Raw genomic sequence first — 24,985 nt, forward strand, 5'->3', positions numbered from 1 at the left:
TGAAGAAAAATGCTTTCAGGGTATTATAATCATGACCTGACTCCTGGGTTGGACAACCAGGAAGAGTTTGCAAGTCGTGACCTTCTCCTGGTGGCTGTGGGTGAGCCGAGGTGGAATGTGGTTCTGTGCCATGTGCTAAGTGAGGCAGTGGCCAGTGTCTTGCTCTGTGTCGGCCTGAGGCCATCCCCTGGAACTCAGGATGAGCCATGCGGTGTAATGGCAGGTGGCCCCCTCCCCTGCGGTAATTCCTCCTGCCCTCCCCACATCTCTCAGGTAGGATAACTTAGAACATGAGACTCAGTCTGTGATCCCAACTCACTGATCCTGGGAAGAGCACCTGGAGGTGCCAAGGGCAGCTCTGCTTTCCCAGAGCCTGTGGAGATTCATTTATTCAGACCTGGACTAAAACCAGCTATTTAATGGAGTTTTAAACACTCCAAGCAACAAAAGGGACAACTTTTCCCATAAGCCTGATGGACTTTATTCCATTCTGAAACTTCATCTACCAGTAATTGGATTGAGATCTGCCCTCGTCAGCAGGACCAATACTTAGCATAAATACTGCAGTATATTGAAGAATTTTTAAACTTTATTATCTTTGGGTTTTTAAGATGCATAGGTGAGCTGGTTTTGCTTTGGATCAGTACATGGCATTGGTCTTCCTGCTCCAAGTCTGCTGGCTGAGCTCTGGCAGTTGTAGCCATGGTCCCAGTAGTGCTGGGGATAGAAGTGCCACCCATCAGTCCCCTCTGTCATCACTGCTATTATATATTTTTGCAGTGGACTTTTTGCCAGTCCCTGTTGAGTAGCTCATGTGGGGGTGCCTGTGAGATCTTCTAATCAGGACTTCCAGCAGCCCTTCATCATGGGTTATTCTTCATTTTGGAATTCAGCCCTTCCCCCTGGTTAGACCATATATTATGATCCCTTCGTGCTGCAGAGCAATCTGAATACTTTGGCAACTTGTCACCATCATCTGGTATTGCTGTGACATTTGGGGGCTCTGGTAGCCCGATCTTTTCTTTTTAATAGTTATTCAGCAGTAAAAAAGTTTTGTTGTTGAAGAGCAGCTGGTCATGGCCATCATTAGAAACAACCCTCTTAGCTGTAATTTTGTTTAAAATAACAAAGACCAGCCCATACAATCTGCTTTGCATGTAACTGTGGGGTCTGACAATTACATTTTTAGCCTCTAATTAGTGGGAGGCTTGAGATGGCTGTTTCTGTTTCATTTGGGATCACAATAAGGCTAATAGGTTTCCTGGTTTTTTTCCTTCTAACATCCCCTGTTTAATATTCGACTTGTTCTTCTCCTTTAAGTGCACCAGGACCAACTCTACCATTTCAGCTGAAATTAAAGCAAAAATCTCTGCCTGGGGCAGATGCTGAGTGCAGAGAGCTCTGCTCCAACTACAAACAATGGCTAGAGTTTTATGAGCAATTAAAATCGAGTCTCCTAGCAGGGAGTGAGGAGCTGCCAGGGGCCACCCACCTCGCCTGGGGCACCCATGGCACCCCTGCAGGCAAGAAGCCTTAGCCAGCTCTTGCTCCCTTTCCCAGCTTCCCAAAGCTCCATGTGTGTATGTGTATGGGCACCCTCCTTCCTTCCCACAGGACCCCTGTTCCATGCTGTGCAGGCAGGTGATGGCAGGGAGCGGATGCTGTTCCTCGTTATTCTGTGTTCCCTATATTGTTAATCCCAATGTACTAGAGGCAGGACTTTCAGCTTTTTTCATAGGTTCCTGTAAATTCACAGCACTGTGCTTTCGTGGCACCTCCGTGAGACCTGGGGAGGCAGAGGGGTAGGAAGTGATTCTCCTGGGTTTTGACAGCCCCGTTTGTGGGGATTGCTGCAATTCCCAGTTCCTGTCACATCCTGGCTTGGATTGTATCTGAGAGGGGACCTGGGTGTTGCAGGCCAGAGCTGCAGTTTGGAAAAGGAGGAGTCCTTTCCTGGTGTTTGTGTGACAGTCTGGCCAGGGCTGAAGGCTGAGCATCCTGGAGGATGCAGGCAGAGCTTGGTGGTCCTGGCCAGGTTCTTCCAGCAGCGTCTTCCACCATCTGCAGGGAATGGGGACAGAGGGTTCCAGACACTGCTCCAGTCCCTGCCCCTCTGTTTCCCACCAGGAGGGCCAAAGATCCCTGGAGGCAGCAGTGTGGTTGCATAAGGAAGCGTGGTGTGAGTCACGCAAGCAGGAGGCTACAGGAGACCAAATGAAGAATTTTACGAGTGTTCTCAACTCTGACATGGCTTTATTATCTGAGGGTTTGTCTCCCTGTTTGTCTCCCAGACTGAGAGTTCCAGAGGAGGTTGCAAGCTATAAAAATGCTCAAGAGAAGTGAATTCTTTTCTCTACTTCCCCCAGCCCAGGTGTGTCAGGTGGCATCACCTTACCAGCCCTACCACCAGCACCAGTGCCTCCCTCCTGTGCCCCCCTCCAGTGAGCTATGGGTAGGGCACACAGCTGCTGACCCCAGAAAAGCCTGATGCTCTGGGCTTTGGGGTGACTCAGCATGAGCTATCAGTGTGCCAGTGACAGGACAAGGAGGAATGGGTTCAAACTGAGAAAGGAAATTTAGGTTAGATATATTGGGAAGGAATTCTTCTCTGTGAGTGTGGGCCGGCCTGGCACAGGCTGCCCAGAGAGGCTGTGGCTGCCCCTGGATTCCCTGGAAGTGTCCAAGGCCAGGCAGGATGGGGCTTGGAGCAACCTGGTCTTGCCCATGGCAGGGGCTGGAACAAGATGACCCTTAAGGTCCCTTTCAACCAAAAGCATTTTGTGATTAAGTGATTCCATCTGTGTGTGAAAGGCCATTGTTCTCTTTTATCTTCTTTGCAGTGCCATCCTTTTTGTCTTGGCTTTCTCTGTCCCTGGTCCCTTCTTCATTTAATTCTGTAGCATCAGCCTCCACTTTGGCATAGCAGGTGGTCAGCCCCAGCCCATCTGCTGTGATCAAGATTTTAAGCAGAGCTTCTGTCCTGGAATTTGGGGTAATCCAGCCACTCGCATGGGAGGCAGCTCCTTGAGCAGGTGCCAAACCTGACTTCCACAGGAGAAGTTGGTGGGTCCAGCCCAGAGAGGTGCTGGACAGCATTGCTGGGTGCAGTGGGCAGCTACCACCTCTCTCCCAAGGGCTGGAGACCCTGGGCTAGAAGCCACAGAGGCAGAGCCAGCAGCCAGTGGGACACAGCAGCCTTTAAAAGGAGGAGGGCCTTGGCCAGCCCTGAAACAGAGGGATGCACTTGAGATGCCAGCACAGGAGCACGTGGTGCTGCACAAGTGCTCGAGCAAGATTGCCTGGTGGCCTGGGCTGAGTGTCATTTGGGTAAGGCTGGAGGTCCCCAGAGGTACAAGCAGCACTTGGATTTTTGTGGTATCTCCTGGCTTTTTCTCACCCCATAAATCCTCAGGATCCCTTTCAGCTTTGTCCCTGCTCCCACAGGAGGAGAAAGGCCCTGGGGACACAGAAGCAGTGGCATTCCAGCAGGCTGAGCTCATGGGGCCAAGAGTCCTGCTGCCATGGACTGTCTTCCTCTTGGGCAACTGGCTGTCCAGAGAGCTGGGGGGATGGGAGTGAGGAGGATCCTCCTCAGTCATGACGAAGCCACAGAGTTTCAGTTTCTGGTCATTACTGACTTGTACAAGGAAGGAACCGAGAAATTGCGCTGGCCATTTGCAGTGACTGCATTCATTGGTACAAAGCACACTGCAGGAACAGTACTCCTGTTGTTCAGTGTTGTCAATAATTCAAGTATCTTCAGATTTAGTGAAAAAAAGCATATTTGACATTTTTCTTGCCTTTCTTACCTACAAACTAATTGTGCTTCTCACGTCACTTGCAAGTCACTGGTTGGCAGTGACTCTCCTGGTAGCTCGTGCTGGAGGCTCTTTCCTCTGTGAAGTCTGATATGTGAGATCATTTGCTAAGTAGTGGGAAAAAGGCTTTTATAGTTCAAAAGAGACAGACTGATCTGGGTTTGAAGGGTGATAGTGCAGTATTTGTTTTTTTCTGTTTTCATAGGAAATTTGATTCCCAGTGTGTGGGAATCACAGTTTCATAGTTTCCTGGAACTAGCTGATCTGCTTTTAAATGTAAGGTAATATGACAGAATGGTTTGGGTTGAAAGGGACCTTACAGACCATCTCGTTCTAACCCCTGACATGGCAGGGACATCTTCCACTGCCCCAGGCTGCTCCAAGCCCCATCCAGCCTGGCCTTGAGCACTTCCTGGGATCGGGGGGCAGCCACAGCTTCTCTGGGCATCAGGGCCTGCCCACCCCCACAGGGAACAATTCCTTTCCAATACCCCATTTATCCCTGCCCTCTGGCAGTGGGAAGCCATTCCCCGTGTCCTGTCCGTCCATGTCTTGTCCAGCTCTCCCGGAGCCCCCTCAGGCTCTGGAAGTGGCTCTGAGGTCTCCCTGGATCCTTTCCTGCCCCCAGCTCTCCCAGCCTGGCTCCAGCACAGAGGGGTTCCAGCCCTCAGAGCAGCTCCATGGCCCCAGAAAGATAAGAATTAAATGTAGAGATATATTGCACAAGACTCGAGTCTTTTCTGACCTCCCATTCCTTTCTCCTGTCCTTTCCTGTCAAGTGCATGGTGGGATGTGAGAGATGACCTGAAAGGCCGAGGACAATGATTCCAACCTGGGCACGGCAGGAGCAGGGTGGGAGCAGCTGCCTCACTTTGGGAATCACATCTCAGCAATGACTCCTCTGTGCTGGCATTCAGTTTGGCCTTCTGATGTGTGGGTGTCAAACCTGACTTAATTCTGGGCTGGGAAGGAAATCCCTGAGCAAAGGAAAGCCTTGGGCAGGTATTCAGAGCTCTTCTGTAGCCAACACAATTCCTGAGTGCTGGAAGGAGGGGGTTTTCCAGCTGGGGTGTGTTGTGTGAGATGTTTAGTTAATCTCCAATTGCACATTTGTTGGCATTTGTATTTCACCTGAGGAGGAGAAAGGTTAAAATTAATGGTGGCAAAATTTACGGAAGACCTTGAGCATTCCTGGAGTTCTGATGTGCTACGGGGAACTGGCAGAAATCAGGTTGGGTTGGTGAGCTCTGAGCCATCCTCAGCCTACACTGAAATACTGAAGATCCCTGTTTAGAATGTAATTGTATTTAAAAAACATTGGGACACACACATGCTGTGCTGCTTCACAGAATCCCAGAATGGTTTGGGTGGGAAGGGGCCTTAAAGCGCATCCCACCCCCTGCCATGGGCAGGGACACCTTCTACTATCCCACGTTGCTCCAAGCCCCATCCAGCCTGGCCTGGGACACTGCCAGTGGTACCAGGACAGGAATGCCCAGGGCTCAGCCCATCCCTAGTCCCAGCATTTAATTGTAGATCCATCCCCTCTGGGGGGCTGGAAGAGCAAAACAGAGGCAAGATTTGGGCAGATGAGAGAGATGTTGGTGATCAACTGATCTTGGAGACACCTGAAAACTTTGAGGAAGGGTCTCTTTCTCCATGGAGTTCCCAGGATCACATGTGAGAGCATCTGGTCCTGTTGGAGAAGATCTTGGAGCAGGACCTTGTTCAAGTCTTGCTGCTTGGCTTTCCCCTTCCTACAGATGCCCCCTGTGACCTCTCTCAAGCAGGGCAAAGCTGGCAGTAGGACTTGCTGGTTTTTCCTGGTACTTGGAGTGCTTGCATCCTGCCACACCTCCCAGGCAGGACCCAATTGTATTTAGAGGTGTTTTCCTCCCAGGACCACAGTGATCTTCTCCAAACACTCAAGTTCCCGGTGAAGGATCTTCCACAGGTCCTTGAACCACAATGACCAAGCCTGTCTTCTTTCAGCTCCCTCCTGTGTTCCCCCAAAGTGGGGGTTTTGTGCTTGTGGGGCACAGGCTCTTGTGTGCTTATGTGACAAGTCCTGGGTGCTGTGTGAGTGAACAAAAGGATTTGGTGGCTCCCCTTGATGCTGAATCTGGTTTCCAGCAGCTCCTGGAAAGGGCACAAAGCAGAGGTTGGTAGGGATAGGGAGAGAATGGGCACTGGCCTCGGGGGTCTTGATTTTTTTTTTTCCCCTCTGTGTTCACACTGGAGTACCATTCATGTAAATTAAATTTCTTAACTAAATTTGTATAAGGTAAACTTCTGCACTGGGTTGTCTCCTCTTTGCTGCAGGTGAGACTTGTGGAAGAACAAGAAGAGACTGAGCTGTGATTGAACCAGGAGGGTTTGGACGGTGTCTGAGGATGGTGAGTCCATGTCCTATTTCATCTCTACAGGATGGACATTGAAGGGCTGGAGCATGGCCATGGCAGGGAATGGAGCTGGGGAGGGTCTGGAGCCCCAGGAGCAGCTGAGGGAGCTGGAAGGGGCTCAGTCTGGAGAAAAGGAGGCTCAGGGGGCCCTTGTGGCTCTGCACAGCTCCTGACAGGAGGGGACAGCCGGGGGGTGGGGGGGGGTGGGCTCTGCTCCCAGGGACAGGAGCAGAGGGAACGGCCTCAGGCTGGGCCAGGGTAGGATCAGGTTGGATATTGGGAAAATTTCTCACTGAAAGGGTTCTCCAGCCCTGGCACAGCTGCCCAGGGCAGTGTCAGTGTCTCTGTGCCCATAGGGGTTTAACAGCCCTGTGGATGTGGCACTTGGGGACATGGGTTAGTGGTGGCCTTGGCAGTGCTTTGGGGATGGTTGGACTCATTGATCTTAGAGAGCTTTTCCAACCCTAATGATTCCATGATTCTGGTCTGCCTCTGTCCTCTGTGGGTGGTCTTGTTCTTTGTGTGTCCAAATCTTGTACTGCTGCTAAATGTAGGAGAAGAAACACAAGAATGGGCAAGAAGAGTGCAACAGTATTGTGTATTATATACAATAATATAATAGAGAGGATTTATCACTGTCATCAAGATGCAGTTAACAGGAAACATTTATTCCTAAATCTCTTATTGGAATATGTTGGGAAAAAAAAGTAAGTAAGACTGAAACCTCCTTTTGTTTCCCTGTACTACTGACACAGTCATCCAGTTTTTGTGGCTTACTGGTTTATTTTTTCTTTAAAACTTACTGCTGGGGTTTCTCATTGTGTTCCTCTGTCACCTCTCAGTGAACGATTTCACGCCATGTTAATAACAGCTTTGGTGCCACCAAAGAAGCAGAAATTTCACAAGAATTAGTCACAGAAAAATGTGGTAGCAAAGAATCTGAACCACAGCCAAAGCAGCCAGATTGCTGATAAACTCGGATAAAGGACCTCTAATACCTCCAGCAAGAAATAACCCAAAATACAAGGGATCTGATGGGAGGAAAAAGCCTGGAGACTGGGAATGTTGAAAGATGTGCTGGGAGTGTCCTGAGGGGGTTGTTTGGAGAGAAGTGATCTGCATGTGGGCTGTGGGTCGGCAGAGCCTGAACTTGCTGCAGTGACATGGATCAGCACCAGCTTCGTGTTGTTGTGGAGGAAGAGGTGCTGAGGAGAACTGCAGAGACAGACAAAGGGCTGGAAATTCAGACTAAGGACATGAAAATTTAGGTTAAACACATTAGAAAAAATAAAAAAGAAAAATCTGGCAGAATACTTGAGGAAATTATGACGTCTCCTGAGGGATTGTCCCCGATGTATTTTGTTAATAACTGGAATAGGAAAGGAGACGTGCTCTCTGCATGAGTTAAGCTCTCAGCTCGAGTAGCTACACACTCAGCATTTTTGCTGTAGCCCCTGTCCTCATGCTCCCTGGTGCTGCCTCAAGATCTCCTGTGCTTCTGCTGGAAGAACTGATCCCCACAATGCAGGGTGAGGAACTTAGTCTGGGGTGGGGAGGTGAAAGTCCTTGCCTGTCAAAACCTTAGAAAGGGCCTCATACTTCAGCTTGGGGCTGCCCTGGTGTCACATTGGAGGCATAAAACCCAATGGCTCCTCTGGGTGGGATTGAGGTGAGAGGGATGCAGATGTATCCAGATATGAATGAAAAAAAGGGAACAAACACATGGAAAATGCATCAAAAATCTCACCAGGAAACATTGAGAAGGCCAGACTGAGCCCCCTGAGGGCATGGCTTGTCAGACACCTGAGTGACAGGGCCCAGTGAGTGCTGCAGGGGTCGTGTAACTCAGGTGTGTGCCCTCACCTGGCAGGACCTGCAGCTCAGGGACTTGGTAATCTAGAAACTATTTATTGATGTTTTATGAGCCCTTGGTAGGTTTTCCTTCCATGAATTCATCAGGCTTTTAAAAACCAGGTGAAGATTTGCAGTTGTGAACAATAAAGTGTAGTGCTGCCTGTGAGCATCTCCTGCCCTTCAGGATTTTGTAGATCTCCACACATTCCCCTTAGACATCTGAAGAGCTCTAGTCTTTTAAATTCTTTGTAGCAAAGCCATCTTTAGTTCTCATCACCCCTCCCTGGATCTGTTTGGGTTTTTTGGGGACAGAGCTTGGGTTTGGTTTGGTCAGTTGGGTTTTTCTCGTTGGTTTTTCTCATTGGTTTTTTTGTGGGGTTTTTTTGGGGGTTGTTTTTTTGGGTTTTGTTTTTTGTTTGGTTTTTTTTAGTGCTGAGACTGGAATTTTTGATTTACTAAAACATGGAACTTTTCTTTTCCCTGAACTCCTTTTCTGTGTCTGGACAGACCTTACCCTGACCTGGCCCTGCCCACCCTTAGATCACTGTTCGATTTCTTCTGCATGAGAGGGTTTCCTTATCAGTACCCTAAGATACCTTTACTGTTTCAAAGGATCTTCTGAAAAGGTTTTTTTTTTTTTTTAATATTTTAATAAAATGCTCTTGTGATTTTTTGAAAATTATTTTTCATTTTGGAAAAAGTAAACCAACCACCAAAAGCCCCTCCCATTTCACATACTGTTTTGGGAAGAGACTTGTGGGCTTTTTGTCTCCCATGGCAAGGGAGAGAAAGCGACTTGTAATTGCAAGCTGTAGAAATAAGCACTTACCTTCACCCCTGTACCTGAGCTTCTGTCAGCAGCTGAAGGCAGAGAGCTGATGGAAACTCCCAACAGCCTTCTTGGAGTCCTTCTGTGACCTCTCCAGAGGGCTGTGGCTCCTGAGTTAGTCACAGGGAGGGCTGGACGTGGGCTGTGGGTTAAGGGGTGCCTCGGGGCTGGCTGGATCCCTGTTCCCTGCAGCCACACTGAGTGCTTCCTTAATTCCCTGTGCTCACAGCAGGCTGAAGCCACAGCACCAGTGTCCTGTAGTTAGCAAGGGCAGGCCCAAAAGCTTTGCCCTTACACAGCAGCACCCCAGATATGCCTTACCACCTGCTCTTCCCTTTCTGCTGCTCCGGATTCCTGGTCTAGTGTTAACAGCTTGGATTGCATAACTCTTCCCACTTTTCCCCAAAACTAGCTGCTGATGGGGATGACCTTGAAGACAGCATGAGTGCTGGTTTAATCCTGAACTCCGGCTAATGGTGTCCTACCAAGCACTTGGTACCTTATTACATTACTTAAAGCTAATCTGGCAGGTGGGTTGGTGCAGGTGCTGTGCTGGCACTCAGTGCTCAGCTCCCACAGCAGCATTCCCTCTCCTGACTACTGGGATACTGGCACTGTAGGCGTCTGGTTCTTACCCTGTGGAGGGGCCCATGACTTATTTGAGGTGGGCATTGGCAGCCACCCCTCATCCCCTCATGCTGTTGCATGGAGTTGACAGCCCATGACTTGTGCCCTTTTGTCCCTCTCCTCAAAGGTTTCTTGCTGCATATTTAGCTCCGTGCTCACCTCTGGGCACGTTTCTGAACAAATACCAAATGCAGTATTACAGATCTATAAATTATTCTATCATCCTGTCCAGATTAAAAGATGACACCCATCATCTTAGTCCTGATTTATGGGGTATAAAACAGTAACTTCTCTTTGCACAGGTTTAGGGGTTTGTTTCCACCTCAGGCTCAGCAGCCTTTCGGTTCACCCACAAACGTCCCTAGGCTTTGAGGAAATTAACTATTTATGTAGGGAGACCTGAAACAAAGATGCCCTTTGTGCAACAGAAGTAGAGGAGGCAGAACAAGAAGTGCCTTTGGCCACAGCTCATCAGTCTCAGCATCAGCTTATGGAGAGAAATACGTGTCTGAGGGCAGCTCATCTCCCCCAATGTAGGCATCTGCCGGGCAGAAAGAGAGTAAATTTTAACTTTTAGAATAAGATAAATGATGCAAGTCTCTCCCTTCCCCATCTCACCTGAAAAAAAAAAAAAGATTGAGATAACCAGTTCCTAGTTTGATTTTCACTGAAAATAAATATTCAGACCTGGAAGGATATAAAGTAGAGTATCCTGATGGCCCCTCTGCTGCTGTTGCCCCTGGCTGTCAGACAGAGCTTCCCTGGCTCCTGCTGACTTACTTCTCGTGTCCTGGAATTCCCTTTCCAGGGGAGTCACCTCCTCCTGCCAATTTTTCCATCGGTTTTCTCCAGCTGGAGGCAGATCAGGGCAGTCTGTGCAGTGGATGTGCTACCAGGGACAGGGCTGTGCATGCAGATTTCTGCCAGCCCTTGCCTTCCCTCCCCTCCATCTGTGGAGTGATGTCCCATGCTGGAGTGAGGAAAAGCCCACCCTTAATCTATAGAAGGGATGGGTGTGGTGCCTTCTAAGGAGAGAGCAATTTTATTTGTGGCACCAAAAAGAAATAGAGGAAAAAGCTATGCCAGGGTTGGGAAGGGTGTACACATCTGTGGAAGACTGAGTCAGGTGTGCTGGCAGCTGAGTGGGTGAGTGGGACCAGTTTTTCTCTTAGAATCATGGAATGGTTTGGGTTAGAAGGGACCTGGCCAGGTGGGAATTAGCTGCCCCCTGGCCCCCACTTTCCCAAACTTGCAGAAAGCTGGACCAGCCACCGGCAAAATGATTCATTTCAGGATGCTGACTGGCTCCAGACCACAAGAGAGATTTCAGCATCCTGATGCCTGTCCCGTGCTCCCACTGCAGATTCCTTGGGCAAGTGGGATGAGATGTTCCCTGTGAACCCTGTGCTGCCCGCTGGGCTCCTGGTGCATGTAGGTGTGTCTCCATAAGGAATATCATCTCCTTTGGAGGCTGCAGGATGGCCCCTTGAGTGCCAGTCCTATCTTTGCCAAACACTGTATAATCTCCAAGCCTCTAAATCCCTTTTGGGACCTTCAGGAGAAGGCTGCAAGCTGTTTGCCTGCAGTGTGGATCCAGGGATGTCTGGAGGGGTGGGAGGAGCAGCACAGGAACAGTGGGCATTGCTAGTGAGAGGGAAAAGGGGTGAATCACTGCCAGCTGCCCTTAAGAACATGCTGCCTACATTATATTCAGCTCCTCTTCCTCAGAACTGAGAAACACTTGTAAGGGTGGTTCCGAGATGATGAAGGAGATTTCTCTCTCTACCTACATGAACAAACACACTGAGAACACTCAGAGGAGCCCAGTTCTGTGAAATAACCTTCTCTTCCTCTGTGATTTGTGACAGTGGAGAAGAGAGCCCAGCTGGGGAGGCATTTAGGAATTCCCTCTGGCTAAGCCGGCTAAAGAGTCTGGAGCACTCTGCAGTCCTGTGCTAGGCTGCCCAGCACCACTCCTGCCTTTGCCTGGGTCACTGGAGGGAAAGGAGGGCAGGTATTTTGGGAACTCTTGAAGGAAGTGAAAGCAGAGTCTGAATCAAGTTCCTCTTGAAAGTCTGTGAAGCCACTGAACTTCAGAGCAAGGTTTCTGCTCTGCACCAGGTTCAGTGCTTGGGCAGAAATTTCTAAGTCATGTGTGAGTCTTTTTCTGATACTAAAAGTGCAGAAATATTTCAGTGAAAGCAGAAGTTCTATTTGTGGACGTTCAGGTCATCTTAGGTTGGAAATTCAGAGTACTGATCTGACGAGCAGCCCTTTAACTCTGCACAGCTGCAGCTTAGGGGGGGTTCAATGCGAACAATCCCTGTGCTAGGCCCTGAACTGAGCTTTGGCCCTAAAAATCTTACAGTTGGTTGGAGCAAACCTCTTACCTACCTTGTCAGTGGTTTTGTGTTTTACAGACTCTGGTCTTGTGCTGTGTGTACTTAGCAGCAGTGTGTGCTCACACTCTGCCCAAGAGACTCCTGGACTTAGCTGTTCCCTGAATGTGCTGTGTTGCTTTTTCCCTGATACATGTCAAAAACCCAATAAATATTGGCTTTACAGTGTTTCTTGCCACACTTTCTCTCTGGTATAAAAGGTTCCTTCAGCTTTAGCTGCTCTGTCATCTCTCAGCATTCCTTCCAGTGACCCAGGCAAAGGTCACCTGCAGGGAGCAGGGCACCTCTCCTGCCACTCACTTTTGGCCACGACAAATCTGTAACCTCATCCATAACCCTCTGTCTTTACGTGTAGTCCTCTGTTTGTGTCCATAACCTCTGTTCTTGTGTTCTGGTTTGTGGGTGCCAACTGGTTCAGGTGCCCCAAGGATGAGCAATCTAACATCCACCCACTGTGCTCCGTGTAAATGGTGGAGTGGAGCAACACAAGGGTGAAATGGGATTTCATGGCTTATCTGCAGGTGTGGCTATGTGTTCTTCTAAGTCTTTAATCCTAAGTAGTGAAACTGGTGTAATCATGTGAGTCTGTGGGATTGTTTTGTCAGCAAGGGAGCTCATGGAACTGAATTTTGCCCTGTAAGTGACAGTGGGCAGCATGTCTGGGTGTCACAAAGCTGTCCCTTTAGCTAAGGCAGCTCTGAATAATCTAACCTTGAACAATTTTGCAGAGAAATGCTGAAGTCTTTTATCTGACTCAAGAAAAGCTCTTTGAGATCCCATTGGTATTGCTGGGGAGAGCTGTCTGCGGTGTCTTTGGGGCAAACACATCTAAGAGGAGCTCAATGGCTACAGACTGTGCTCTGTTTGGATTTGGGTTTTGGGAGCAAAAAGCTGATGTGATTTGAGCCAGATAGTGGGGCCTTTGAGGACTGATGAGGGGTCAGGTTTTAATTTTGCATTTTAACAGAGATTCTCCCTCTGGCTCAGTGGTGGGGACAGAGCAGCAGGTGATGGTAGAAATGAAGATGGGTTTGCCCCGCAAGCTGTTCCTGTGGTTCCTGAGATAGACTGTGACCTGGGAGCTGTTTGCTCCTGGGCTTGATGAACAGCAGGTAGTAAAGGTGAGCTCGTAGGGGGCTGGTGTGGGGAGGTGGGTGCTCAACCACAGCATTTCCTGCGCCCATGGCCTTACCCTGTGTCTGTGAGGATTTCCAACGGGAGCTGGGGAAACTTCACATGGGAGCTAAGTGTCCAGATGGTCAGCAAGAGGAGCCTTGTCCACTCCAGAGCACAGGCTCCAGCACACAGGTGCTGGTGGGAGCCAGGGACATCTGACTAGTCCCTGTGCACATGAAGCTCCTGGAATGGAGCACTTATAGTCTTGGGAGTGTTGAGTGGTGAGATGTAGCAGGGCAGCCCTGTTATCCTCATCTCCCAGTCCAGGCATGGAGGACTGCTGGAGGACAGCAGACTCCGGGGTGCAGTGGCACATGCTGGCTGAGCTTCTAGGAGCAGGGCCGGGGCTGAGGGCTCGGCATTGGAGTGGAGGGCTGGGGCCAGAGGGGTCAGTGCTGGTGCAGAGGCCTTGGGGCAAAGGGCTTGATGCTGGGGTGGAGGGGTCGGCACAGGGTTAAAAGGCTCAGGGCAGAGGCCTTGATGCCACGGTGGAGGGCTCGGGGCAGAGGGCGCGGTGCCGGAGAACGAAGCAGCTTTCCCGCTATTGTTCGCGGCGCTCTCGGTGCCGCCATCAGTGCGGCACGAGGCAGGTGCCGGCGGGAGCAGCGCCATGGGCCGGCAGTACCGCTCCCGGCCGAGGAACGGGCAGTGCCTGCGATCCCGCCGCCCGCTCCATTTTCTGTCTCGCCCGTCACGGAGACGCTCAGATGGCAGAGCCGCGCTCGGCGGCCCTGGGAGGGAGGTGGAGTCTGCCCGTCCTCCGCCCGCCCTCCCTCCATTGTCGGCGGCGGCACCGGCACCTGCTCGGGCCGCCGGCGGCCGGGATGCTCGTGCCCTTCTCGGCGGAGCGGGGACACTGCCGCAGTGCCGGGGCCGCAGCTCGCAGCCGGAGGGAGGAGATGCTGCTTGTGCCTGCTCGGCCCTGCTGCCGCCTCGGGAAATGAACATGAGTCTGCCAGGCCGCGTCTCCTGCTCCATGCTCAACTGCTTTGTAAGTGCTGCTTTTTATTCCCCTTCTCTCCTCCATGGAAGCGGGGCCGTAAGCCAGATGCGCTCTCCAACTCACATGCCGGTGGAGGCATCCTCTGCATCTGCTCGGGGAGAAGGGGGATCCCCTTCTCCTGGCTCCCACATGCCGCCGGAGGACGCCGTGGCCCGTCCCCTGCTGCCCTGGCCGGGCCCAAGGGCACAGCAGTGCCCGGCGCCGCGGGCTGAGCCCCGGCAGGCGCTGACCACTTTTCTGGGCCCCGCAGGCTCTGCGCCGTGCCTGGAGCTGGGAAATTACCGAGAGCAGCCGACCCCCGGGGAACCCCGCGCCCCCTTCCTGGCTGCGGCTGTGCAGGACCCCTCCGGTGCAGTGCTGTGCTGTGCTGAGGGGTCCTGCACTCAGCACCTTTTATACCTTCAGCAAGAGTAGGTTTCCTGCTCTGACTCTTCCTGCAGACCCACCCTCAACCCCCCAGGGCACTCCTGGCCAGATGGGCTCAGAGGGCTTCAAGAGGCTTGTGAAGAAAGCAGGGTGCTGACCCCCGCTCTGCGGGTACCGGGGATGGGGCTGTGGCAGGAGGGGATGCTCAGCCTCCGCCTGCCCTGTGCTGCAGGCGAGGAGGGACTCAAGGACACCCAAGGCGGGTGGAGAGCTCAGGCCGCTCTGTTCCAGTTCCTGCTGCTCCCTGGGATTTCTCTGTGAACTGCAAAGTGAGAATGGGAGAGCATCTCTGCTTCCTGGCTGCTGCACCAGCACATAGGCACACACCTTCCCTTTGTGCTCTCCTGGGCTGGTGCCTCAGCCTTGGAATGAGCCAGTGGCAGAAGGGGCCCCAGGCACCCCCCCCCCCGTGGTCTCCAGTGAGCATTGGCTGCTGCTGGAGCTGGTGCTGTGCCCTGTGTCCCTCACAGCATGGTGACAGGGGCAGTGCCTTTGCCTCCACCTGGGGCTGATGCTGAGTTTTACGAAGGCTCTAACCGCATGTTACATGTGTGCAGGTTCCTTGGATGTGGGTGGGAGGGGTCTGGCTTCCCCCGTCTGAGGTCCAGGGAGCACCTCAGGCCAGGCTCTTCCTGCAGGCGCTGAGGCTTCAGCTCCTGTAAGAAACACAAGAGAATTCAGCATCATGTGAAATATTCCTGAGCCAGAAGGATTGGGATCTCCTTTTTTCAGGTTGAAATTGGGATTCTGACTTGGGTGACATATCCAGAAAGATATGTCATTTTAAAACATTAGTCAGTGCTTACAGAACACAGTGTTTCCTGGTAAATGCTAGAGCCTAGAGCCAGAGTTAGAGAGCAAGCAGCCTTCTGAAGAAAGCATTCCCACACCAAATACATGTGGAATTAGCACCATCCTGGACTCCCAGCAGTGAGCATCTGCAGCTGAATGTCTGCGTGCCACTCCTTTGGGCAGCAATTCAGTGATGTGACAGGGCCTGGGTGAGGGCTGGTGAAAATTGGCACCAACAGTTCACACCGGAGCTCAAGGAGCGTTGGGACAATGCTCTGAGACACATGATAGGATTTGGGGTGTCCTGTGCAGGGTCAGGAGTGGGAATTGATGATACTTATCCTTTCCAGTTCAAGATACTCTGATTGTATGAGTGCATGAAGATTCTCATCTTCTGAACTGAGACATACACTCCACTTGTCAAGGATGGCATGTGCAGGTTCTGTGTGACCATTCTGAGAGGCCATCTGTGGGTTTTCTCGAGTGTCCATTGTAACAGGCTGGACATGTCCGGCTGCCCTGGGCTTGGTGCTGGCACCAGTCAATAGTGCCTGTTGTGAATTATGTGCACTGAGGTGCAGTTGTTATAGGGTTGTAGGTTGTCCACAGTTGTATCTTCTCCTCCAGAAGATTCAGACTCTTCCCAAACTTCTTTGGTGTGAGAGTGAAAATGAAAACTCCCAAAACAAAGCAGTCCTTAAGAGGAGGAGGAGTAGGCCGACATTGGACTGTAGATGGAAACCCTCTGTGTCATGGTGTGTCTGCTCTTGCAACGGGAACAGCTGACGTGACAAGTTACTGTCACATCAGTACCCTGTGGCCAAGGTGTGTCTTCTTGGCTTTCCAAACACGACTCAGCTGGAAGAGGCGGGATTTGGAGGCTTCAGCATTTCAATGTGCTGTGGGCACTCTGCAACGCCCAGAGGAACTACTGGGTTCTGGAGGCAGAACAGGCATTTCCATGCACAGGTATCCCCAAGCTCCTGGGCTGCCAAGAGTATCCAGCAACTTCAGTTTTTGGCTTTCTCAGGATGTTCTGGCCAAGGCTGTCTGACTGTGTGCTCTGTTTGCAATGCAGGGTGAGGAAGGCCCTCCCAGTTTGGAGTACATCCAGGCCAAGGACTTGTTCCCCCCGAAGGAGCTCATAAAGGAGGAGGAGTCTCTGCAGGTAAGGAAGTAAAAACACCCAGACAGCTCTGGGATGTGCAGTCTGGGCTCTGCAGAGCAGCTTCACGGGCCGGTGCTGGGGGCACATTCGGGGCAGCAGGTCCCTGTGCGTGGGGGCCAGGCCGGCTGTTCCCAAGGCCCTGCTCCTGTCTGCCCAGCCCTGGCAGGATGCGTCCGGCATCGCCAGCCACCGGGAGCGCGACCAGAGCTGCTGCAGTGCACAGCCAGCCCTGGCATTCCCTGTGGGAAGTGCTGCTGCGTGCCCTGCCCTGCAGCCTGCATCCAGGGAGATTCTGGGACAGGTGGAGCATAGGGGCCGTGCTCTGTGCAGCTGCACTGCCTGTTCTCCCCTCAAGCACCTTGCTCCTGGCGTTTTCCTGCTGCACGGCGGCTGGAAGAAGGAACCTCCATATGGTGCCAGTCTTCTGCTGCAGAAAGCCCTGGGCAGAGCCCCGGGTGCTGTTGCTGCTGTGCAGCAAGGGCAGCGTTCCCTCCCAGGAATTGGTGCTTCTTTTAACATCCTCTTGTGCTCACCATCCTCCTCCTGGGGCTGGAGCCAGGCTCACCTTGTTCTTGCTGCTGCAGTGTTTTGAGTTTGTTCTGAGACTGTCACTGCCTTGGCAAACAGTGCTGGAGAAAAGAATGACTGAGAGCTATTGGCTTGAAGGAACAGCCACAGGCTGGGGAGTTGTGCAGGGTCAGGCCTGCAGGGCTGAGGCTTTGAGGGGGTGAAGCTGCTGAGGCGACTCTGAGCTGAGACTTCTGGAGAAGAGCACACTCTGCCTTAGTTTGCTGTGTGGAGAAGTTCAACCCTTCCAAAGGTAATTTGCCTTCAGTAAATTGTTAATTTATTGTAAAGCAGAGTGTTCAAGACCCTTGGATGGGACTTGGAACCTGGCCCAGTGGAAGGTGTCTCTGCGCATGACAGGGCATGGAACTGGATGAGCTTGGGTTGGGATGTCACTCCCAGCCCAAACCATTCCAGGATCCTGTGGCTCTAGAAGGATGCCATCAGTTGATAACAAGCTGTATTGGGGCACCTGCTGGTTTATTCCAGGATTTCCCTCCGTCGCTTCTTGCAACCTTCCCAGCCCCAGCCCCTTCCTGTTCTGTCTCCCTTCTGTTGCTGTGTGAAAGAGCCACGTAAGCAGGAGAGACAAATGCCAGATAAAAACAGCTCTGGCAAGCCTGCTGAAATCAACTGCAGAAATAAAGAGAGGATATTCTCTTAGGCAAATAATTAATATTTTTCAAGAGTGTTTGGACAGATGCCAGGCTAGGATGGTTAATTTTGTACAAAGAAAGGAGAAGTTGTTAGTACACTGGTCACCTGAAGTCTGAAATTCAGGTTTTTATTACCAAGCCATAGAAACAACTTCAAAATAAAGAGAAGGTGGTCTGACTTGTACTAATTACAGTGTAATGAATTGTGTCATCAGCTGCCCTGTCTGGCAGGTTTCAGCTCTGGCTGAAATTATAAATTGTCGTGACATTTTTTGCATAATTGGTTGCCAACATCACCTGGTGTAAGTCGCATTCAGAGAGCAGGAGGAGCCTGATTAGCTAAGGACAAAGAGACCTGGTGAATTTTAGGCTGTTCTCCCTTCTTCTTTTTTTTTTTTTTTTAATATAAGAAAAACCAAACTTGACTGTCTGCCAGGATCCTTGTTTTAAAAACAACCATGGCGTGTCCAGACTGATGGGGAAAAACAGATACTTGATTATGGAGGTAACTTTAATGAAGCTTTCTTGCAGTTTAATCAGGACAAGCTTCCTCAGTCATATAAATAACTATACACAGAGAACCTCTGAGAGCCTTGTTAGCAGAAACTGGGTACAACTTTGGTTCATTTTCTTACTTGGATGGTACTACTGAGTCTCACGGGGCTGCTGAGGGCACCCCATGTTTAAGTGGCACAGCAGAATCACATAAGTGACACTGCCCTGGGACAGAGGCTTCTCATCAGCCACAGAATCCCAGAATCACTGAGGCTGGAAAAGACCCCCAAGACCATCAGGTCCAACCAGTGGCTGATCCCCACATTGTTACCCAGCCCAGAGCACTGAGTGCCACATCCAGTTGTTCCTTGGATATCTCCAGGGATGGTGACACCACCACCTCCCTGGGCAACCCCTTCCAGTGCTTCCCCATGGTGCTGGGCTCTTTCAGGAGCTGTGCAGAGCACTCCCCTCTTCTCTCTGAGCTGTCCTGCAGTTGTGTCCTTCTTCATGCCTCTTGTGCCAGGGCTGGTTTCCCCTCTCTGAAGAGTAATTAGTCCCTCTGTCCCCAGGCCACCCTCACTGCCAGGTGTGCATGGCACACAGGTGATCCTTCAGGAGGTGCTCGCTGGCTCCAGAGGCGTCCCTGGGGAGAGCTCCATGTGCAGGGCTGGGCAGCGGTGCCGGTGCTGTCCGTCTTGCTCTCAGGGCGTGGGGAGCACTTGGGAGATGCACTGCGGAGGCAATGGGAAGAGTGGCTCTGGGAATTCCAGTGCACAAGGTACCTGTGTGACCTGACCTGGTGCTGTCTCCCTTCCAGGTGCCATTCACTGTGTTGCAGGGTGAGGGGGTGGAGTACCTGGGCCATGCCAACGACGCTGTGATTGCCATCTCCAACTACCGCCTGCATATCAAATTCAAGGACTCTGTGATCAATGTGAGTCTGGCTCTGCCTGCACCATCACCTCTCCCAGGGTTTCAGAGCAGGGAGGAGTGGGAATACCCCATTCCTGGGGGCTGTGGCACAGGAAGGTGCCTCTTGGAGGATGCCAGGCCTGGGCGTGCAGTTGCTGTTTGTTACTGTATTTAAGTGTGAGGATGGGGGTTTTCCTTTGGATAGTAATTAGGTCTTTCCTTTGCTATTTTCTTTAAATTGACACAATAACTTTGGTGGTTTTAAGGCTATTGAGGTCTCTTGCAGGCCAATTTTAATGAGACTTCTCACCAATGCAGAGTCAGGCAGTGGGAGCTTGAGGCTTTCTCTCACTGTCTTGACTTGCCATCCCTTACTGCAGCTGTTATTTGGCACAGTTACCTGTGCTTGACTGGATGTGGTTGAGTCAGGCACTGGCCCCAAGTGGGAGATCACCAAAGGAGAGAAGAGAAATCAGAATAATAATCATGGAAGAGCTCTGTGCTGACTCATGGAGCTCCATAACCCTGGGAGTGGGATTGTAGTTCACAGAAGCAGTTCGTGACTGGTGGAGCTGTGCTGCAGCGTGAGGAGCCTGCGGGCATGGCTGCTGGGGCTGCTCTGGCCTGTGGTGTCATGCCCTACATCTGTCCCTCCCTTGCAGGTGCCTTTGAGGATGATGGAAAGTGTGGAGTGTCGGGATATGTTCCAGCTTCACATCGTCTGCAAAGACTCTAAAGTGATCAGGTATCTGGTTTATTGCTGTGGTGCAGCTGCTGGTGCTGCAGGCTGGGACCAACTCTGGTGGTTCCCCCTGTGATGCCTTTGGAATTGAGCTGCCCTTGGTCAGGGTTCTAAGGCGTGGGGCCGTGTTCCTTTTCCAGTCTCAGTCCTGGCTGGGTGAATGTCCCCACTAAGGGTGATTTGCCTTTGGGTTTGCAGGTGCCATTTCTCCACCTTCAAGCAGTGCCAGGAGTGGCTGAAGAGGCTGACTCGAGCCATTGCCCGCCCTGCCAAGCCTGAGGACCTCTTTGCATTCGCCTACCATGCCTGGTGCTTGGGGGTGTGTGTGGATGAGGAGGATCAGCATGCACATCTCTGCCGTCCAGGTGAGCTCCTGACCTGGCCCTTCCTACTGCTCTGGCAAGCAGCACTGCACTGCAATTGAGCTCTTGTTCATAAACCCTGTCCGATTTCAAATTTGCCTCCCTGGGTCATCCTGTGCCTGGCCTAGAGATCCAGCTGATGGCCATATGCTGCTGGATAAGGAGCACAGTGAAAGGAATTAGTAACAAACACAACAAAAAACTAGCAACACAGAAGCAGCTTTTCCCTTTCTCCTTGAGAGAAAACATCCCATACTTAAGTTCTCTCGTCACATTGATAGAGACCTCCGGCATTCCTGTCCTGAAGTGGCAAACAGCATCAGCTTTGAGGCAGCCTAACTAATATGAGCCCATCTGCATCTCTTCACCAACACCCAAAAATGCTGTGACGTTTCCAGCATCAGGTTGGTGGAGAGCTCTGGCTCATCCTCGCACAGGGTGAGTCCATGAAGAGAAAATCAAAGCAAATCAAAGCTTTGAGTCCATGAAGAGAAAAACAGAGCTGTGCTGGTGCCCTCGTGTGGACTGGGAGTTTCCCTCCCTGGGAACACAAAGTTCGCTTGCAGTTGCTTTGTCTTATCGATGATGAAGCTGTTTAAAAATGGAATTAAAATGAGCGAGAAACCTGGCTTTAGACTGAAAAATGAGCTGATCCTAGAGGAGAGCAGCAGTAGCCTGAATCGAATGTCCAAAGGCAGGCGAGGTGGAGTTCAGTAATACAGCTATTCCAAGAGAAGCTGGTAGAGGAAAGGTAAGCTCTGTGTCCTTACGATGCCCCAAACCCCAGCAATCAGAGATATTTGCTGTGTTTCCTTTAGGGAAAGTGTTTAGTGTAAATAAACTCACTGGTTCAAGTTGTTGCTGCAGGATATGGCTGAGGTAAAGAGCTTTGCAGTATTTATTTATTAACAAGATTTGACACTGGAGCAACAAAGGCATCCACAATTAGATTAGTGAGGCAAGGCTAAAACATGAGAGAGGAAACCTTGAGTCAGCATCTGAGAGCAGTCTGGAGGAAGGAACTGCCTCAGGTGCGTGCTCAGTGCTCCTTGCAATAGGGTTCCTGACATCGACTTTGGAAACTGTCTCTGCCAGATGGGCAGAAGTAGGTTAAAATAACCCCGATACACCCCCTTGACATGGAGAGGCTGTTTATGTGTCCTGAGATGAGATCTGACTTGACAAAACAAGCAGGGGTACCCCTGTGAGGTTCAAGTCTTCCTGGCTTCTGAAGCACAATTATTTCTGCCATGTGTTGCCCATGAGTTTCTCCTTGCCAAAAAGATGCTCCCAGGGCTGGAGCTCCTGCTCTAGAGCCAGGCTGAGAGAGCTAAGGGTGTTCACCCAGAGAAGAGAAGGCTCCAGGGGGATCTCAGAGCCACTTCCAAGGCCTAAAGGAGATTATAAAAAAGAGGGAGAGATTTTCTGTAAGGGTGGATAATGACAGGACATGGGGGGAACAGTGTTAAAATGACAGAGGGCAGGGTTAGATACGATGTTAAAAGGAATTCTTGAATCAGGGAATGGAGAGGCCCAGGCAAAGGGTGCCCACAGCAGCTGTGGCTGTCCCTGGAAGTGTCCAAGGCCAGGCTGGACAGGGCTTGGGGCAGCCTGGGACAGTAAAAGGTGTCCCTGCCATGGCAGGGGTGTGGAACGGGATGAGCTTCATGTCCCTGCTGATCCAAACCTTTCTGTGGTTTAGTGACTCTCTCCAGCCTGTGACAGTTGCTGTGGAGTTCCACAAACAGGTTCAGATTCTTCTGTGCTGTCAGTAACTTCCTGTGCTCTGTTCCTCAGGGGACCATGTGAGGTTCCGGTTTGAGATGGAGCTGGTGAGAATGGGCTTCGACCTGCAGAATGCCTGGCGTGTCTCTGACATCAACAATAACTACAAGTGAGTGTTTCATCACCAGTCCCTTCCCACTCTCCTCTTGCCATACTTTTTCCTTGGTAATCCCCGTGCAGAGCAGTGGGTGAGTCAAACTCCAGCTAATCCTCCTTCCTGGCCTTGACAGCCCTCAGGCTGATCAGAGTATGAGCCAGATCCCTTTTCTTTCACATCATGGAATTGGAGAGGGAATACAGCCCAAACATCGGAGCTAGCAGGAACTGTAAATGCTGACTCAGGTAGTTTATCATGTGGTGGCTCTTATTCCTCATGGAAAACATTTGGGAGTCTGGAGGTCCATCCATTGTGGGTTTGTCTTTCTGGTCAGTCCTCCTCTCTAAAATGCTCAGTTTGACATAGCAGTCACAGTTTTCATACATTCAGGCAGCTGTTCAGCTCTATGAGGAGCTGGGGTTAGTCAGTGGAGAGCTGTTGGCAGGCTCAGGAGTCTGGGGATGAGCGAGGCTTGTTCAGTCAGAGCAGGAGAAGCTGAAGGGTGATCTGCCTCCAGCTGCTGGCAAGGCATCCACAAAGAACACGGAGTAAAACTTCTGGCAGTGGTGGCACATGGCAGAACAAGAGGAGGCGGCCCCAAAGTGTAGCTTGGGAGCTTCACAATGTGGAAGGGAAAAGAGCATTCCCTGGGAACATGGTGGTGTGCTGGGCATATCCCCACAGGGGGTTCTCCCTCACTGTGATGTCACGTTTCAGTTGAGCCAGTGTTGAAAGTGTTCCCTGTGGGCATTGGGGTGGAGATCTCTACAAGGTTTTCCCACTCTCACAGTGGAGGAGACCTTTTGCCACTAATCAGTGTTTCCAGCCTTCCTTCTACTCTGGCAGGAGCACAGGACTCTTGGAGAAGGGCAGCTGCACTGTTTACAGCAGGTGGCATTAAGCCAATGGGATTTCACATTTTGATGGACATACTCATTTGTGCATTTCCTGTAATCCAGTTCTTGAAACCACTGGTATCCCTCAGCCTTTCCTCTCTGTCCCAGCCAGTCCAGGCATCCCCATCACCTATGGACTGGACAGTTCTAGGTCACTGGTTTCCTGTGGAGACCATGAGAAATCTCAGACACACTGGACTGGGGAAATCCCAGTTTTGGAGCTTCCTGCCTGTTCTCTTTTCCTGAAGAATCCAGACCACAAGCACTAAATTTGGATTTCCATTTTACCTCTGCCCTGCTGACCACGTTGTTGCTTTGGGACTGTTCACATGACTTTGCTGGCATTTACACAGTTTCTCCAAGGTTGCCAAATAAAAGTTGTTGTCCTGAACTGCTCTGTTTTGCAGTGCACAGCCTGTGGGTTCCTGCCCTAGATAGAGTCTCTGTATGTAGGGTCTTCTTCCCTGCTGGGTCTTGGGGTGTGGTTCCCTCTGACTATTTCAGGAAGTTTAGCTTCCATTGACCATCTGTGCTTTGCTTCGTGGCCAATAATCCACAACCATTAACCGCCTTCTCTGAAAACAGGTGTTTGATTTCCAACCAAACCAGGGAAGAAGGGACTTAAAACAAACCTCAGCAAGCTGGGCGTGGGCCTGGCTTTGCTTCCCTCCACCTGCCAAGTTCCTCCCTGGGGATCCTTGCAGGTCCCAGCTTCCTGCAGACATCCTGGGATCTCAGGGGTGGTGTAATTGCCTTGTGCGACTCAAACCAGTTCTCTCTTGCTGCTGGGGAAGTGTGGCTTTAAATCCTGCCCTGGCTTTTGATCGTAACCACCTGCCTCTATTCACAGGGATTAGGTTACTTTTTAACTGTTTATAGTCCTTTTATCTTTTATTTCCCTGCATTGGCAAAACAGTGTTGTTAAAGACAGGATACTCCAAGGTAATGGCTTTGTTCCTCGTCTTTCAAGTCTGTTTCGAGATGTCCTTATCTGGGAACTATTATCTCCTTCCTGGCGACAGCCATCGTAAAATGAGAGCAATGCAAGCTTATAATAGCCACTCCTTCAGTCTTGATAAAAGTGTACAGTGATAATAAAATTATTACACGGTCTCTCCCCGGCTCTCACATCTTCAGGGATCTTATACCCAGGGAAATGGGAACACTCCAGCATTGCCCATCTGGTCCACAGAGGCTCTCTGAGGCAGTTGTTTCATATCAGCCTTGGTATTGGTGCGTTTGGTTGGTACACATGTAGTTCCTTCAAAAAAAGGAAAAAAAACCAAAAACACTTTGCCTGCCTCCAATGTTCATGCTCATTTTTAGGTTTCATCTTTTTACGGTTGTGATTTTATTTAACTTTTGAGTTTATGAGGAGAAAGTTGCCTGGAGTTCTGTTACTGCTTTAGCCATATGGTGTTTCCTACTGGTCTCTGAGACTGCTCTTAATTCAAATTTTGTCTTTTTTATACTTCTCTATACATTTTAATATTATCCATACCATTGGAAAGGGATAATTACTGTCCCTTCTTGGATTTGCCACAGGAAGATGTGGACAGTAAGTCTGTGAGGACTGTTAGTAGTACACGTGTTTGCCTTCTGTGAAACAAGAGCTTGGACAAGGCTCTCAGGGACAGAATGGGATTGTTAGGGTGTACTGTGCAGGGCCAGGGGCTGGACTCGATCCTCATGGATCCCTTCCAAACCAGTGTATTCCATGATTGCTCTCCCTCCTTGTTATCTCTGTGGTAAGAAGGTTCTCCATTGATCCTCATTCATAGGTGCTGATTGCTGTGTCTGTGTTGTTCCCGCTGCCCTCTCCTGCAATCAAACCTCACAGTTCAAGGCTGTTTCCCTTTGTTGTCTGGCTCAGGCTGGTCCCTGGGCTTTCCAGGCCACCCCACTGCACGTCATTCCCTTTAGGACTCCTGTTGTGGTGAAAAATGATTGTTGAGGTTTTGAACTATTTCTTATCT

The 24,985-nt window shown here is 50.7% G+C and overlaps 1 protein-coding gene across 4 annotated transcripts in view; it reads left to right on the top strand.

Annotated features, from left to right (window-relative positions):
• The window catches only part of MTMR4 (myotubularin related protein 4), a 56,509-nt gene that overhangs the window by 14,453 nt on the left and 17,071 nt on the right, over nt 1-24,985 (top strand). For 3 of the 4 annotated variants that reach the window (XM_038157873.1, XM_038157874.1, XM_038157875.1), the window contains exons 2-7: nt 6,141-6,214; nt 16,405-16,494; nt 19,033-19,149; nt 19,790-19,872; nt 20,068-20,234; nt 22,029-22,125. In XM_038157873.1, coding sequence (XP_038013801.1) covers nt 6,212-6,214; nt 16,405-16,494; nt 19,033-19,149; nt 19,790-19,872; nt 20,068-20,234; nt 22,029-22,125 — 557 coding nt within the window. In that variant the 5' untranslated portion in view covers nt 6,141-6,211. Of the gene's footprint in view, nt 1-6,140; nt 6,215-7,751; nt 14,097-16,404; nt 16,495-19,032; nt 19,150-19,789; nt 19,873-20,067; nt 20,235-22,028; nt 22,126-24,985 lie in introns of those variants that run through there. The other variant, XM_038157872.1, reaches the window with a different exon arrangement.

This window comes from Motacilla alba, chromosome 19 (genome assembly GCF_015832195.1).
Source record: "Motacilla alba alba isolate MOTALB_02 chromosome 19, Motacilla_alba_V1.0_pri, whole genome shotgun sequence".
NCBI lineage: Eukaryota > Metazoa > Chordata > Aves > Passeriformes > Motacillidae > Motacilla > Motacilla alba.